Genomic DNA, 16647 nt, shown 5'->3' with positions numbered 1-16647 from the left:
CACATGGGTGCTGGCCTTACCCCTGGTGTCACTGTGAGTTGCTTGGCTTTGGGGTCATTCTGTTTAAATTTGCTCTGAAAGCGATGTTACTCATTAGTGGGACACGGGAGGAGGGGGGACGGGAGGAGAGATTAATGGAAAAACAGCGCAATGGAAAACAGTGACTGATGTAACTGTGGGCAAAATGAGAAAGCAATGAATGGACAAGTCTTGGCCTACATTGGCTGGGAGGGACATCTTGGCTGGTGCGACTTTTTCTCTGTCAAGTATGGATAACTTGGACTCTCAAACATTTCATTTTGAAGCAGTGGATTTCAGACATTCAGTGCGCATCTTTTTGCTGCCTTTATTATGCCAGTTTAATTTCACAAGGAAGCACAAGCTGATTTGATGATTTTGACTTCTGTGTTATTACTCAGGATTGATATTGGACAAAAAAAAAAAAAATCATTGTTTTATATACATTTTGTGTCTATGATGAATCAAACACCGTCAGCTGAGCAGATAATGCTCTTCCCTTAGGTAGGATGAGTTGCCATACGAGTTTTCATTTAGCCTGATTTCAAAAGAAAGTGAACTAAATTAAGGGATTAATACTTTAACAGAGACATGAATCGGAACGGAACAGTTCTTATGAATGTCTATCCTGCTTTTGAATATTAAAAAAAAAAGATCTGTATGATCAGAAAACTGTGGGGTGCATCTATCCAGAATGTATTTTACCACACGTATTACCACCCCGGAACACAGGTAGAGTCCACACAGCGTTGATTCATTCAGACTTAACACGTATCCCTCTAAAGGTCGCTGTTTGTGTGGCATGAGTCCTTCCAGCATCACGCCTCAGGGCAGTTTCATTTCTCCCAGCCTTTACCTCCAGGCTGAGTGGGCAACCTCACCCCCACCAGTCCCGCCACCTCTTCTGGGCCGCGTTCTCCCTTCCCGTGGTAAAGGTCGTGCAAGGCTTGGTGGTTCCTTGAGGATGCCAGCAGGCACAGGTATGATTGTGATGCATGGAGCGCCTCTCGCTGGGCACGGCAATATCTCTCCCCTGTTACCTGCGGGAGAGGACAAATCATTAAACCTTATAGCGTTCATTAATAACAACTGACACGAAAAGGTAAAGCCAGGATGTGGCGAACTGACGTCATTGAGCCGTGTGCATTCATCAGCGGGTTTTCTGAGTCAACATTATTCTCATTTATCTGCCGAAGCAAGTGATGCTGACATGAAGCATTCGGTCGAGTCCCTATATTTTCACATACGACACTGACAATTGACAATCACAAATGACATAGGACATGATGTCCCCGGGTCATTTTTGGAGTTCCGACAAATAAACACTGACAGACGCCAGTCTCGCCGCTGGCTGTTTTGCATCGCTACGCATGCATTAAGCCAGGAGGGGGGAGCCTTGTTCTCTCAAGCATTAATAATCAAAGCTTTAACCCTATATGCTTTAACAATCCAAATGCTTCATTTCAATAGGCAGAGTCTCTCCGTTTGGGTAACTCATCCATCAATTTTCTATTGCAGTCGTCCTCATTAGGGTTGCGGGCGAGCTGAAGCCAATCCCGGTTGGCTAGGAATGAGGTGATATACACCCCTGATTGAGTCTCGGGTCAATCGCAAGGCACAACTTAATGAACAATATGCCATTTACACCCCTGGAGCTGGAGTAGCAAGCGCAGAGAAAACCCACGGAAGCACAGCCAGAACATGTTTATTGAAGATTCTAACCCAAAACCTCAGAACTGTGACGCAGACCTCACTGTGCCTTCATGCTGTGCAGTTTTAGTAAACCCAGAGAGGGGAAACAAAAAAAGAAAAAGTAACAAGATTAAAATGCCATTCACAAAATACTCATAACAAACATGTATGAGGATCAAAATCTGAAATATGGTTGCTTAATCTATAATGTGTATTCCAGAGGGGGGGAAAACATTTCTTTAAAAAAAAAAAGTGATTGAATGCTAACCACAGTTGGCATGCCGCAAGAAATTATTTGAATTCAAATAATTGGTCAGAATTTTATTTTACTACTACTACTACTACTACTACTAATTTCTATGGCAGCGACAGTGACAGACAACACTGAAATTAAACTCAAAACTCTTCCACTCGATGTAACAAGCTACAATTAAGTTGTGGAAAAGACTGGCCGCTTTGTGTTCAACTACAAATGTAAATTTAGCAATGGGTACATTTGAAAGCAAATTTTGACAAGATCACAATTGTGTGACATTTTTATTTGGTGGTGTGCCATGTGTTTTTTTTCTTTTTTAAATACATTCCTTGCCTCAGTAAAGGTTGAGAACCACCAATATGCATATTCCTACATTTGCTGCGGCTTCTCATGTTAATTATGAATCATGCTGAGAATTAGCTATATGATCCATTCCTCCTTTCTTTTTTTTTTGGCTTGTCCCATTAGGTGTCACCACAGCGAGTCATCTTTTTTCATCTAAGCCTATCTCGTGCATCCTCCTCTCTAACACCCACTGTCCTCATGTCCTCCCTCACATCCGATCATATCGATATGATGTAGCAATATGATTCATTCATTTCACTGTATTGCATATGAAGCACTGTGATTGGCTGGAAACCAGTTCAGGGTGTACTCCCGAAGATAGCCAGGAGAGGCTCCAGCACTCCCGCGACGCTTGTGAGGATAACCAGCTCAGAAAACTGGTGGATGAATGTCTAAGAGAATCAATATGATAAACTGTAAACAACACATATTGTCAAATGAATGCCTCTTTGGGATGTCACCAAGCCCCAAGTAACCATGATTATGCTTAGTAATACTGCACTTTAGCTATAGTTCTAAAACGGGATGGCATGTCAGTGCAATATGCACGTGGACCTTACGAAGTGTCTACTAGTGTGCAGTCCCACGCTGGGTTACAATCCTGCAGCACAGTGCTAGTTAGCTGTTAGCATAACCTTGGGTCACTCTTCCCGCAGAACAAAACATCCGTTGGTGGGCATTCACATACATTATGTTGTAAAGATCATTGAGTCTGAAAATATTTAGCCCCATATAACAAATATACACATTTACAGGGGAAACCCCACTATTTGGACATAGTTTAAGATAAATGACCTGGCGGAAGTAAAGGCGCAGGAAAGAATAAACTTGCCATATTTTTTCGAAACTGATCGGTAACGTAGTTGTAGGCTAGTGACTGCTTGTAATGTTGCCCCTGCATGGCCCGCAGTTCTTTGAGTATTCCTCTGTAGACGCGCAAAGAGGACGGCGACGCTGCCATCTTGGGACGACTGTTGTGATCGTTGTCTGGACTCTGGGCTCAGCATCAGCAGACCAACTCAATCCAACGTCGCATCGTCGATCAATTAACTTCACCACAGGGGGGCGTTGTGTCACCCGTGGACAATCATGGCATCGTCTTCACAGGAACACAAACGACGTTTCTTCATGGAGAAAAGTACAGTAATGTACACCAATTCCGTTCAAATGTAGCGCGCTTTTTGTCTAAAAGTCCCAAAAGTTGCTGCAAAGCCTGTGCAGTTGTCTAATCTTGTGTGTGGTGCTATTGTGTATCTATAAAAACGAGCAGTTGCTACTTCGACATTTGCTGTGCAAACTTAATACTAGTAACTAACTTATAATTTGTTGTTCTTTTAATCTATGCAATCTGTGCATTTTTTTAAAGAACGTGGCATTTCATCAACTGCCCAACAATGTCACTTTAACTAAAACAATAATGTGAATTTAATTGAAAAGCGTAGGCAAATTTGAACTACGTGAAACGGTCACAATAGACTTACCGGGCAGAGATGATTGATTATATGATTATGTGTGATTTTATTATTTCAAAGTCCGACAGGTGTTTTCGCCCACATCTTGCAGCAATGGCGATATCCATTTTATTACTCAAAAACAATGTGATTTCTGCCATCTTGCATTTTTAGCTCGAGTGTCAGCACGGACTGCTGTGTTTTTCTCTCTGCTCCTTTTGAAAATGCAAACCACCTTCTACAGTGGGAACCTCCAGCCAGTCTAATTGGGTCGGAGGAACTTCAGTTCCAATACACGGGTTGTGTTTGACCTGCTGATTTAATTCCTTGGACATAATATTTTGCCCGAAAGAACAAGATCCCGGATGCAAGCAGCCGAAATGAGTTTTCTCCGCAGGGTGTCTGGGCTCTCCCTTAGAGATAGGGTGAGAAGATCGGTCACCTGGGAGGGGCTCAGTGTCGAGCCGCTACTCCTCCGCATTGAGAGGAGCCAGATATGAGGTAGCTGGAGCATCTGATTCGGATGCCTCCTGGACACCTCCCTGGTGAGGTGTTCCGGGGATGTCCCACTGGAAAGCGACCCCGAGGACGACCCAGGACACGCTAGAGAATATGTCTCTTGGCTGGCCTGAGAATGCCTCAGGATCCCTCCGGAAGAGCTGGAAGAAGTGGCTGGGGAAAGGGAAGTCTGGGTATCCCTGCTGAAGCTACTTCCCTCGTGACCCAATCCAGAAAAGCGGTAGATAATGGATGGATGGATGGATAATATTTTGCAAACCGAGACAGCCTCTTGTCTGTTTCTCACAAAGTTACAAGTGAAGTTCTTGTGGGCTGGAATGTCGACATGTTTCGGCAATCACAGATGAGGCATGACATTAAAACTTTTTTTGTATTCCATCCAGTCATCTGTAAGGTAAATATAGATTACTGCCATGCTTCAGATAATCATGTCATGTGACAGCCTGGCTGCCTACATAGGTTCCCATATGACTGTGTGGTGGTGGAACAGTGGGGCAACTAGCCAGAACGTTGGGTCTACAGTTCTGAGGACGAGGGTTCAAATCCTGGCTCCGCCTGTGTGGAGTTTGCATGTTCTCCCCGTGCCAGTGTGCGTTTTCTCTGGGCTCTCTGGTTTCCTCCCACATCCCAAAAACATGCATTAATAGGAGACTCTAAATTGCCCCTATGTGTGTGATTGTGGGTGCGTCTGTTGTCTGTCCTCGTGTGCCCTGCCATTGGCTGGATTGACTTGTGCCTCCTTTGAAATTTAGTGGAGACTTGACCTTTGCCACACATAATTTACAACTTGCTTAAAATGTCACAATTAAAACTTTAGGACTTGCACATGCACTTTCTGATTTGCTTCCAAGACTGCGGTCCACGTGTTTGCGCCGAAGCTTAAAAGTTGCGAGTTTGTGTACTGATTAGCACCTCTAGGGGGCGCCATTCTCTAATCAGTTTGAGACAGCCCCTGGGTTCCTAGACATTTGCAGGCGCCCCTCTCCTCCCTGGCGCTCTCGCTTTCTCCCACACTCTTTCAATGAATACTAATGCAGCGAGCGGGCCCACCTCCCTTCCACCCATCCTTTTTGCAGGGCTGGGCGGGAGAGGGGAGACAGAGCAATTCCAGCTTCATCTCTTTTCCTCACGAGGCAGCCGGCGCTTGACGAGCAGCAGCCCCCTGTATGCCTTTTTCCTCCCGGTGTGTGTTGCTGCCGCAACAATGTCTTACCTGTGTGAGTGGCGGCACACGTCCAAGCAGAGTTGAGAGGCAGAGGAATCAGAGGACACCTGTGCCTGCTTTTTCCTCATCTGGATGGGAAGCTTTCTTTGGGAAGAGAGCAGAAGGCAGCCTGGGAAGGGGAACAACTGGCGCTCGCCAATCCCCCTTTCCGCACCTAAACTGGAGACAACGGAGGCCACTGGAGTATTTGCTTTTATCTTTCGTTTTCTCTTCTTTTTTTTCCTCATCGCGCTGCTGGGAGGTGCTTTGTCTGTTCATTTGCTGGCTCTCTCGGTTCTCTGCCTTCTGATCTATTTTGCCATTTATCTGGTCAACAATTTTTTCTATTTATGAGCCAGACAAGGAGAGAAAGCGAGACGAGGAAGAAGAAAGGGGAAGGGGATTTTTTTGCCCCCTTTTTTTTTAACCAGTCTCCATGCATTCTTTCTCCCCTCTCAATTGCTTTTACCTCCAAGCCTTTCTTTCCCTGTGCAGCCCACGCTCCCTCCTCCCTCCACTGCCTCATCCTCTCTACGCCACTCATCGTCCACTCATAACTTTGGCCACTTTTTGAATCCACCCAATGTACAAATTCCTTGATCTCACCATGAAGACAATTTAATTGGGTCCCCTCTCTTTTCTACTTTTGTAACTTTTGCTATTTCCTCCCCTCTATGTTTTCCTCCTTCCAACCCCTTTTTGGCCGGTTCTAAAATCTAACCATAGGTAGGTCTATTTAGTGTCTGTCATTGTGTTGTTTTCTTGTGTTTTAAAAGGTCTGTTGCATGAATTTGCTATGAACACACTGACACACACAGACTTTGATTCCAACTGACATATTCTTGCCTCCATCTCAGTTCTGTAACATTTTTTTGTTGTGTTGGCCTCCAATCACAGCCCTGTGTCATCAAGCGAGGACCTGCTCCTGCTGGCATTGTCATCAAATCGCATTCGGGCAGCACTGGCATTTCTGTGTTGCTGCACAAAAAGTCTGGTCTTGTAATCTCATTAAACATGGAAAATGTCTTGCACCTTCCTCCTCCCATGAGCCATCAAGCCCAGTAAGAGACAGCATCCAACATCTGTGCAGTAGAGGACATGTTCATCATCATTAGTGAACGTCTTTTTGGAAAGAAAATCAGGTTTATGTTCAAGCTAGTCACGTAAAGGTCAAAAAATTGTTTATTTTTCCAGACATGCAATGTGTGTTCACTTTTGGTGTCATCTGTGTTTTTACACCCCCTCCCGTCTCATCTCTCCCACCCACGTTCCATCTCATATCGCTCTCAACTGACTCGTTCCCACAGACAGAGTGACACAAGCTTTGAAAGAGATTCGACCGGGAGAAAAAAAAAAGCCTTGATTGTGCAAAGGAGTTTTTCCCAATTTTTTCTTGTTGTAATTATCAGTATTTTTAGTGACTGTGATGTGTTCTGGCATTATTCAATCACCTATTTTCCATATTTATATATCCATCCTCTCGCATTGTGATCCACACATTGATTCATTTCATTTTTTTTGGAGGGGGGGGGGCTCATCAGGCAACTAAAATGATGTCATATCCATCCACACATACCTCGTCTTGCTCATGATCACAGTAGTTGCAATTCTTTTACCCGCGCTCTCATGCAATGTGATGATGCTATTCATTTACTCTGTGTATTTTTTTTTCTGGAATACAAGTCACGGATGGTTAATGAACTTTTTATTTTGGGAATTTTACAAGTTAGTTGGATAAATAGAGCAGTAATTTCCCATGTGTCAGTGAGAGCGAGTGCCTGTGTGTCTTGTGGCATGACAACCCGGATGATGCAGAGAAAAGTGAAGCCAATCACAAGTCATTTTGTCGTCCAGCTCATTTTTTTCTATTCCCAACCCCCCTGGGCCCCATACCTCCCCCCAACTCGTACGGGAGGTTTAATGCTTCCTTTGCCCAGTACATGACGATCATGAGAAGTGGGACAGTTGGGAAACTGTTACCCTCATAACGACACACTGGATGGAGCAGTTTTTCTTCTTCTGTGGAATTACTTTTTTTTTTAAATCCTGGATATCTAATTTCAAATAATAATAATAAAAATATATATCAAAATTTTGACATTTACAAGGGATTTTTCTTTTTTTGTTAAAGGACTAAAGCTGCATTAGAGTATTCATCTAGTCCTTTGTGGATTGAAGAACCAAACAGCATCTTTGCCTTATTGATTAACATAACACTGATTCTAACAATTGCTCCAGACAATACAATTGATTAGTTATATTATTATTTTTTGTTCAGTAGGTGAGTACACTGCTTGTAATTCATTCATGCTCATTTTTCTGTCATTATTTTAAACTATCATTTACCATGCAGAATACTTAAAATTATTATTTGATATTTATAATATATTTTCTTATATGTGCTTGTGTGTGTGCGCGAGAGAGTGAGGGATGTAGTTAGTTATATTAAGCATTTTATTTGGATTGTACCTCCACAATCCATCAATGACCTGTTTTTTTTTTTTTTTTTTTACAGCGATAGTAACGAGTAGCCACAAACATATTTATTTCCTACCATTTACTTACTTACCACTTATTTTTGAATGCAATGCCAAATAAATCAATATAGATAAATACCCATTTATGGGCATGTGTTTAATGCAATCATTTTATCTGCTTAAAGGCTGGCAAAATGCGAGCGTAACTTTGCATCCCGTTGAGTGAAATGTTGACTGTGTCAGATGCAAAATATGCTTTCACACCCTCTCTTACCACTCTCACTCACAAATCCACATACACAGTCACGGACATCAATCAAAGGTTCACCGATGATTGACCCCCTTTCTCTGATTAACTGCCCTGTCGTTGACACCAGTTTGGATTTATACCGCGTGCGTGTTTACGTGAGGGCACGGAATACAGCCCGGGTTACGACTCTGTACCTGTGAAATACACGGGGCTGCTCTTACAACGTGGGATCGTTACTGATTGCGCTCGCTTCTGTCGGCTCACGTATGATCACTGTGGGTGATGCACGGATGGAGCATTGGAAGGCAAATTGTCTGTTGAGGCTGTCACAGCTGCCGTGATGCAAAATGGACGTTTGGAGCGCAAACTCCTCGGCACTGCCTTTGGAGTGTAATGGCTGAGAGAGTACAGAGACTTTGTGATGTGGTTAAATCAAGTTGACTATGACTTGGATGTGAATGTGATGTCCTACTTAGAAAAGTCACTCCTTTTTTTTTTTTTTTTTACTGCTCATCTAGATGACATTGGGGTTTTGGAGCTAGAGTCCATGATGGTTTCCGTGTCCACACCAAAATCAAAAATTTCCATGTTGGCATTCATGACACGTCACAATTTACGTGCAAAACATTTTAAAGTCATCTGTACTGTATATAAAACAGCTAAGACATAGAAAGAAAGGTAGTTAGTGTGGATTCAGATTGTCACCTTGCAACATGACTTCACTAGCTACCAGCCTAGCATGCAAATGACAAGAGTTTCGGTTTGTGCAAATCTGTGATTGGACAGTATTGTCATTTTTGGCCTAAAGGATTTTCGCAAACACAAGAACAGAAACTTTTCGAATTTGTGCTATGGTGCTATTGTGTGATTGCACCTTTACATAACATACAGTGTGGTGGATGCAGCTTGGTCTGATGAGTTCCGTCCTGGGGAGGCTGCAGTCCTTGAGCTGACAGTGGCTGGTGGAGGAATTGTGGGAACGGTGGCTGTCGCTTAGCATCGCTTTCATTTAAGTAGAAAGGACATTTGTTTGGCTGCGCAGGGCACAGCTGATTGCTTTTTGGACTCCTGTCATGCATGAGAAATACTTTACTCAAGGTTCATTCCCTTGACCATAATTTGAATAGTGCAGTTATTGCTGGATATGACATTGGCGTGAATGTGTCGGCGTCTCTCAGAAAACGGCAACGTGATAAATTATATCAAATGGGAAAGAGAGTCCCTCAGAATTGTCACCTTTACTTAGGAGATATAATGTGTTATATATCCCTGCATAGCTTGTAAATGTGAATAAATAAATATGAGCACAATGGCCAGAGAAATCTGATTTGGATGATTTCAAAGTATCAATACAGTATCTTCTACTGGAGCATAGAGTCCAATATTTTAGAACTGGTATTTGGGCTGTAATGCAGGAAGTCTCACCATCCACGAGCCACATGTTCTTCTTTCACTGTGTCCAACATAGTTAGAAATTGTGATGCTATGTGTCAGGAGAACATTGAGCATTGTTGTTGTTCTGGAATAACAATGGTATTTCCTAATTAATAATCTTTTAGTGTTTAAAAACAGTGCTGTGGAAAGTTATGTAGAAAGGAAATATGCCTGAAGAGCCGTCATAGAGGTGATTTCAATTGAGAAACGGGACAAGAGAGGTGGCAGGAGAAGAATTCTCATCCCTTGCTGCTTCCTTTTCCTCCCTGTGTTCTTCCTATGAGACATATCACATGCGGCGGTCTGGGTACTAGATCAACCTTAATTAAACCAGCACAAATTGAGCACTTGGCTGTGCGGGGCTGAACGAAAAAAAAAAAAAAAACAACCTGGAGAAAAACTCAACGTCTGAATGATTACATCAGCAGAGCTACACGGAGAGTTGTTCCTCAATGTGTGTGTATGTGTGCGTGATTAAAGCGTATGTGGGACAAGGAAACATCTTAAAAACTAAATCTGGATTTTATTGGCACACTCTCTTCAAGCAGCCGGAATATAGGTCGTAATCTCATGTAAAAAGGCTGCTCAATAATTCATCGGAGCTGATTAAAAGACTTGTATCGACGCAGACATTGTCCGTGAGAAAATACGTGCGTGCTTGGAGTGAGTGAACGCAACTTTTTCTCCCCTTTATAGCATTAGTATGAAACAAAAGAGACTGGACGTTATAAATGAGCTGTGTTGAGCTTCTTTCATGTTTTTATGGAGTGCCTTGTACATGAGATGTTGTTTATGCGGCGTGCCACACTTCTGCGGGTTGTGCGCATTTGTGTGTGGCCCATCGATCTATTAAATATGAAAAGAACAATCTGTTACCCTGCAGACACGTTTATTATTCATTGACATATGTAAATTAGTAATTTCTTCACCCAAAGTATGGCCCGCGCTCGCTCGCTGTCACAGCTTTTCAGATTGTGTGGGTGCACTTCGGCAAAATGAAGATGACTGTCCACTTTGCTCAGTTGAGAGAGCGCAAAGTTTTCTCAAGGTTCAACACATCTGAGCTTAATTTTCCCCAAAATATGGTTTTGTAGTTGTGCATTGGCGTTAGGACAGGTGCAAAAAATCCTGATCCTAACTTCTAAATTGATCTTTAAGACCTTGCTTAACAATAGGATACATTTATTGGGATACCTTTTCATAGGTGTGCCTGTGTATGTTATTGTGACCGCTGCAGTGGTTGGACAATCAATATTCTTCTGCTGTCTTTCTACTTTCAATTCTAGTTAATCATGTGTAATTTTCGAGCACATTATAGAGGATCAAAGAGAGGGAGCTTTCACAGAGATAAGAAAATGAATCTTTGCCGCCTGCACAAGAAAACGCTGACTGCCAGGCACTCCGACTCAAGATAACTGATAGGACATAGGACGACGTCAACGCGGAGAGCCATCAATACAGAAATGATGGCGTTTCTTAGGAACACGCGCAATACTGTATTTGGCAGGAGGAAAGTGATGTTTGCAAATGATATTGTGAAAGCAGGGAGCAGGTGGAGGAACAATTAGAAAGATGGAAGTACGCACTGGAAAGGAGAGGTATGAAGATTACCCAAAGTAAAACAGAATATATGTGCGTGAATGAGAGGGGTGGAGGGGGAAGTGTGAAGCTCCAGAGAGAAGAGATAGCGAAGGTGGAGGACTTCAAATACTTGGGGTCAACAATCCAGAACAATGGTGACTGGGGTAAAGAAAAGAAGAAACGGCTCCAAGCAGGTTGGAACAGTTGGTGGAAGGTCTCTGGTGTGTTATGTGACAGAAGAGTCCCTGCTAGGATGAAGGGCAAAGTTTATAAAACAGTGGTGAGGCCGGCCATGATGTACAGATTAGAGACGGTGGCACTGAAGAAACAACAGGAAGCAGAACTGGAGGTGGCAGAAATGAAGATGTTGAGGTTCTCGCTCGGAGTGACCAGGTTGGATAGGATTAGAAATGAGCTCATTAGAGGGACAGACAAAGTTGGATGTTTTGGAGACAAGAATAGAGAGAGCAGACTTCGATGGTTTGGACATGTTCAGAGGCGAGAGAGCGACTATATTGGTAGAAGGGTGCTTAGGATGGAACTGCCAGGCAAAAGAGCGAGAGGAAGACCAAAGAAAAGGTTGATGGATGTTGTGAGGGAAGACATGAGGGCAGTTGGGGTTAGAGAGGAAGATGCAGGAGATAGGCATAGATGGAAAAAGATGACACGCTGTGGCGACCCCTAACGGGTCAATCCGATAGGAAAAGGACAAGTTTGTGAAGAAATTAAGAAAAAAAAATCCTGTGAGATTTGGAGATCATGGCTTGATGAAGCCACTAGAACCAAATCATCTGCAAAAAGCAGAAATGCAATACAGAGGCCACCAAACAGGGAACCCCTCTGCGCCTCGGCTGCGTCTAGAAATACAGTCCTTAAATATTATGAACATAATTGGTGACTAAGGGCAGACCTGGTGGAGTCCAACTCTTACCGGAAAGGAGTGCGAATTGCTGCCGGCAATGCGTACCAAACGCCGACATCGGTCTTGCAGGTACCAAACAGCCCAAATCAGGGTGTTCGGAACTCTATACTCCCGAAGAACCCCCCACAGGACTCCCCGAGGGACACGGTTGAATTCCTTCTCCAAGTCCACAAAACACATGGAGACTGATTGAGCGAACTCCCATGCACCCTTGAGGACCATCTTTGTTAATGGATGGATGAAGTTTACCATACCTGGTATTAGCTGCTAATATAAATGAACAAGAAGTTAATACATCCATTTGCGGTGTCATATCGCTGGCGTTAGGCCGAGAACTATAATGTCTCAAGTTTTCCACAAAGCGACGCTATTGTTCCGATCTTCATGGGTATGTTATTTATTATTACGACTTGTTATAATACGCTTTGACCTTCACTGTCAGGAGATGCTTCCCTTCACATGTAAATGAGGAACTCAGACTTGTAGAATGCATGTTAAAAGGAGTTCAAGCTCCCCTGGCAGCGCTTGCTGGTGAAACACCTTCCGCGATACGTACAGTATATCATGTTGTGCTTTTATTTGTCACCCATGCACACGAGGCTATCCATAAGCAGATTTGAAAGAAGCCACTTATTAGGATCGCGTCGGGGGTTGTTGGCAATGAAAGCGGAGACAATTTAATGCTTCTGTACATCTGGAGCAAATGTTTAATTCACCCGATTGGGCTGGTTTCTCTCTTTTTTTGAGTCAGCTCAGCAGTTTTTGCCTTTGCCAAATACCCCCCCGCCCACACACACACACACCCACGTACACACTGAGTTTATTACAGGTAGTTATGAGATGCAAGTTAAACAGATCAAGGCCAAATGTTGCTATTTTTTTGGTACAGAAGTTGGCTTCACTGTTTTCAATTTCATTTCAAACGAAATAACACAATGGGGAAATGTTTTCAAATCACCAAATTGACTCGTCTATCTTGAAATCTTCCCAAGTGACAAAACCTTCAGGCAGCAGTTCAAACTTTGCAGCAGACACTAAAGACTCTGGAAATTGTCTGCAACCCCCTTGTAACCCCCCTGTCCTCCTTGTTCCCCTTTTAAAACAGCAGACTGGCAGACGTCAGACCGGTGGAGCGACGAGGAGACGAGAAACGAAGCTGCTCCCGTGGAGTACATTTACCTTGAAATTGCAGCTTTTCCTCCTGAAACTGCTGTGAGTTCTCGGAGCTAAACCACCCACGTCATTCCAAATAGTTACTGCGCAACTTCCTCACTCATCCATTCTGGGAATGTTATATTTTCAAAATCAAAGTGTGCATAGTAATCAGATAGATAGATAGGTGTCATTTAATTAAGCGCAAAGCAAGATAAAGCGGCGCTGGTTAAAAAAAAAAAATTGAAAATATTAAATGCTTGATTTACTCCCCCAAACGTTGATTAAAGTCATCTTTCTACTAATTGGCTGCTGATGTTGACAGATGGTATCATTCAAGTTTATGAGACGTGTCATTTTATTGAAACAAGTCTTTCTTCACTTATTGATTCATAATCACAATGACATTAGATAACAAATCACACTTCTGAATACTAGTTCCATTTATTGGCTCTTGTCTCATCGTTATTATTGATTATTTTGGATGGTGATCAATGCTAAAACAATACTGGTCACAATATTAGGCATTCCTGCAGTCTAATAACAGCAATTTATGAGCAGAACCCTAACCCTAATGACACTACGAAATATGCACCAAAAAAATGAGGCACATAATCATAGGATAGTCCCGTTTATCGAAGTTGTGCTGCAAATTCAACATCGAAGGCATTTTGTCACCTTTCCAGCATGATGCGAATGTGAAAGTGCAGCTGACCTCAGTTCCGATCCCGATCCATCAAAACGTGAACAGTTAACAGTTAAACGTAGAGCTCATCCAATGAATTCATGAACTTTGCTTCTTTTTCTATCAAGCGTAGAAAGCATTTTTGTTTTATTCTGCTTATGTGTTATATTGAGCACCCCAAGTATGGAGCTTTTCGGGTCGGTGCCAGTGATCAATAATTCTCTCCTCTCTTGTGTTGGTTGTAGTGCAGCCTCCCTCAGTCTGAGGCTATGAGAGGGAGAGCAGAGGCCCAGGCTGCACCACCATGCTACTTCTGAGACGAGGGAATGAGAGTTTGGCCGACAAAACGCAAGGTAAGACAAAAGCGATACGCGGAGCGTCTCTCGAAGGCGTCGTCGCACATTCGCGTCTTATCGCTCCACTTCGTACGTCTTCAGCTCTTCTACGCGTGGGGCTCCCGTAAAGCTTAGTGATGGATGGTTTAAAAGTCCCGCAGCCTGCTTGCTCCTGTATCTCGCCGTTTGCTCGAGGGTTGGGATCAAGGTTCAAGGTGGAGTTTACAGAGGAGTGGTTTAATCCTTGCTTTTTAGCACAGTGTGCACTTTGATCAATGCTACTTCACCTGATCCAGCGCCTATCGACCATCGCCTTCATTTGCATGACTCTTCAGCCACTGATGAGACACTTAACGGATTTGTTGTGCGTGGAGCCAAGATGTGTATTTGTCGGCCCGTGTTTGTTTTCTTATTCATGCAGAGTGCGAAAGAAAGCGACAGTCGTTTCGTGTGATACGACTTCATGCTTTTTTATCCGAGTTGTGCAGATTGAGTTCAGCAGCGGCCATTATCACATCAGCGCTTTTGTTTCCTTTTCACACACATTAATCCCTTTGCTCTTTGGTGGGACACATTTTTTGTTCTTTTATTATTGTTTTTTTTCATTTATTTTTACAACACATGCTTCTTTCCAGTGTCCTCTTATGCACTACTAACCAGCTGTAACGGACACAAGATTGAGCCTCTGCGGAGGAGCAAGAGTTTTGTTGTGCTGTCTCTCTCTCCCTTTTTTTATTTTTTAAAGAGAGGATGTGATTTGTCGGACTTTCCACACATTACAGGCATGCCACCAATGCTGCCGTTACACACTTTCTACTATTACTTTCTTGGCCGGCTGCAGGGGGACGGTATGGCGTGGTAATGAAGTGCCTCTGCCTCGGCCTGCTGTCATTTAGCTGAAAGTCACCCAGCCCCATTGGCTGCTGCTGACGTTGCACCTTGCCTACAAGCAACCGCCCTAAGTCATGAAGCATTTCCATATAGATGAATTAACTGCACTGTTGCATCGCATGAACAAAGTCATCTTCAATTCTCTGAGGAAGAAATGGTGCTAATCGTTGGATTTTAGTCATTTAGTTTAGTCTGATTAAACAGTCTTCAAATAGTCACCATATGGAGTTACCCTCATCGAGATTATACACTGAAGTAGTTGCTATTTTCTACCTTTATTCATAGTATCATGCACCTGCACAAGATTCTCTGTGCCTGAAGCAGTAAAACAGCCCCATGGAATAATATTCCATGCACAATGCGTCATTGAGGGTTAGGCCTTGGCCTTCTTTTGCCAAACAAAGCCAAATACCCCAAATTTGGCGTCATCCAGGTTATGAAACTCAACCAAATGTTTCACATTTTCTTAGGCGGTATTGTGGTTTCTCGTGTTTTTTCTTTGATGACCGAAGGGCCCTCACAACGGTCTTACTTAAAACAAGTCTAGTTCAGCAAAAACCCAAATCCAGTTCAGGCGAAGAACAATCCTCGATGCTGAGATCAGTGGACTTTTGATGACGTCTCTGCTGATTTTTCTTACCAAAGTTTTGCAAATGTCTCATTTTCAATCACAGCCAGGTTCATTTTTGACAGATTTCATTTCTTTTTGCTTTGTGATGGCGCATAACGTGGCTGTTCTCGAAACTGTGAAATGAATCAGAATCAGCTTTATTGGCCAAGGGCTAAATGTCAGTATATCAATATCACATCATTGACTTTAATCACTAACTCGTGTCTGACATCCATGCTGGTTTCTTTGCGTTTTGGCATGATGGTCTAACTTCTTTACAATTGTACATTTTTCTTTAATGCAAGGGAAGTGACTATTTGGGCTTTGTAGTTAATTTGTGGTGGAGTCCAAGTGGAGGTCCACAGAATTGTGCCCATTTCTCAGGTTCTGAAGAAACAAATAGTCCACAACTTGCTGAGGAAATGGTTCAAATGGAGCCACGTTACAAAGATATTTAAAAATGTTTGACTTTTCTGGAACTAATAGGATTTTGGCTCTTCATCATGTCATTCACTTTATTAACTGAGGCCACTGCTCATTTTTCCTCACAGAATCCACTTAACTGTAAATTATGCGTAATCATTCACACCCTGTTTGAGTAATATACCTTAAATACTCAATTTTTGTCTGGCATGAAAACCTTGGGAAAAGTATTTATCGTGAGTATTTTGTCATCTTTTGATAACCTGTCACGAGTCCAGTGTTGCCTTCCAATGCTGAATCTGCTGGTTTTGAGAGAATTTTAGAACAGACGTCATAGTTCATTTAGACCAAGGAAAAGGAACAGCTCGTTTTCTCTTTTTTTCCTCTCTCTCTCATGTCCTC

At 42.9% G+C, this 16647-nt stretch overlaps 2 protein-coding genes across 2 annotated transcripts in view; one reads left to right on the top strand and one right to left on the bottom strand.

The window, feature by feature from the left end:
- Window positions 1-326: 326 nt before the first annotated feature.
- On the bottom strand, window positions 327-3327 carry fmc1 (formation of mitochondrial complex V assembly factor 1 homolog). Its single transcript, XM_061846504.1, has 2 exons — window positions 3144-3327; window positions 327-1058 (listed from the first exon to the last, which is right to left on the bottom strand). The coding sequence occupies exons 1-2, from the start codon at window positions 3270-3272 to the stop codon at window positions 855-857; spliced, it is 333 nt and encodes a 110-aa protein (XP_061702488.1). The 5' UTR covers window positions 3273-3327; the 3' UTR covers window positions 327-854.
- LOC133514668 (glutamate receptor ionotropic, NMDA 2B-like) overlaps window positions 3320-16647 on the top strand; it is a 126168-nt gene continuing 112840 nt past the window's right edge. Inside the window, exons 1-3 of the mRNA XM_061846503.1 lie at window positions 3320-3449; window positions 13258-13361; window positions 14232-14339. Of these exons, the coding sequence (XP_061702487.1) occupies window positions 14313-14339 (27 nt within the window). The 5' untranslated portion in view covers window positions 3320-3449; window positions 13258-13361; window positions 14232-14312. The remainder of the gene's footprint in view (window positions 3450-13257; window positions 13362-14231; window positions 14340-16647) is intronic.

The sequence above is a fragment of the Syngnathoides biaculeatus genome, chromosome 16, assembly GCF_019802595.1.
Source record: "Syngnathoides biaculeatus isolate LvHL_M chromosome 16, ASM1980259v1, whole genome shotgun sequence".
NCBI lineage: Eukaryota > Metazoa > Chordata > Actinopteri > Syngnathiformes > Syngnathidae > Syngnathoides > Syngnathoides biaculeatus.
Note: the sequence above shows the minus strand (reverse complement) of the source record. Positions and strands in the feature narration are given on the sequence as shown.

Bases quoted from the DNA above. Each gene is read 5' to 3' on its own strand.
- fmc1 (XM_061846504.1), bottom strand. From the start codon at position 3,272: ATGGCAGCGTCGCCGTCCTCTTTGCGCGTCTACAGAGGAATACTCAAA. The intron at 1,059-3,143 runs GCAAGTTTATTC...CCTCTCCCGCAG, and splicing joins ATCAGTTTCGAAAAAATATG to GTAACAGGGGAGAGATATTG.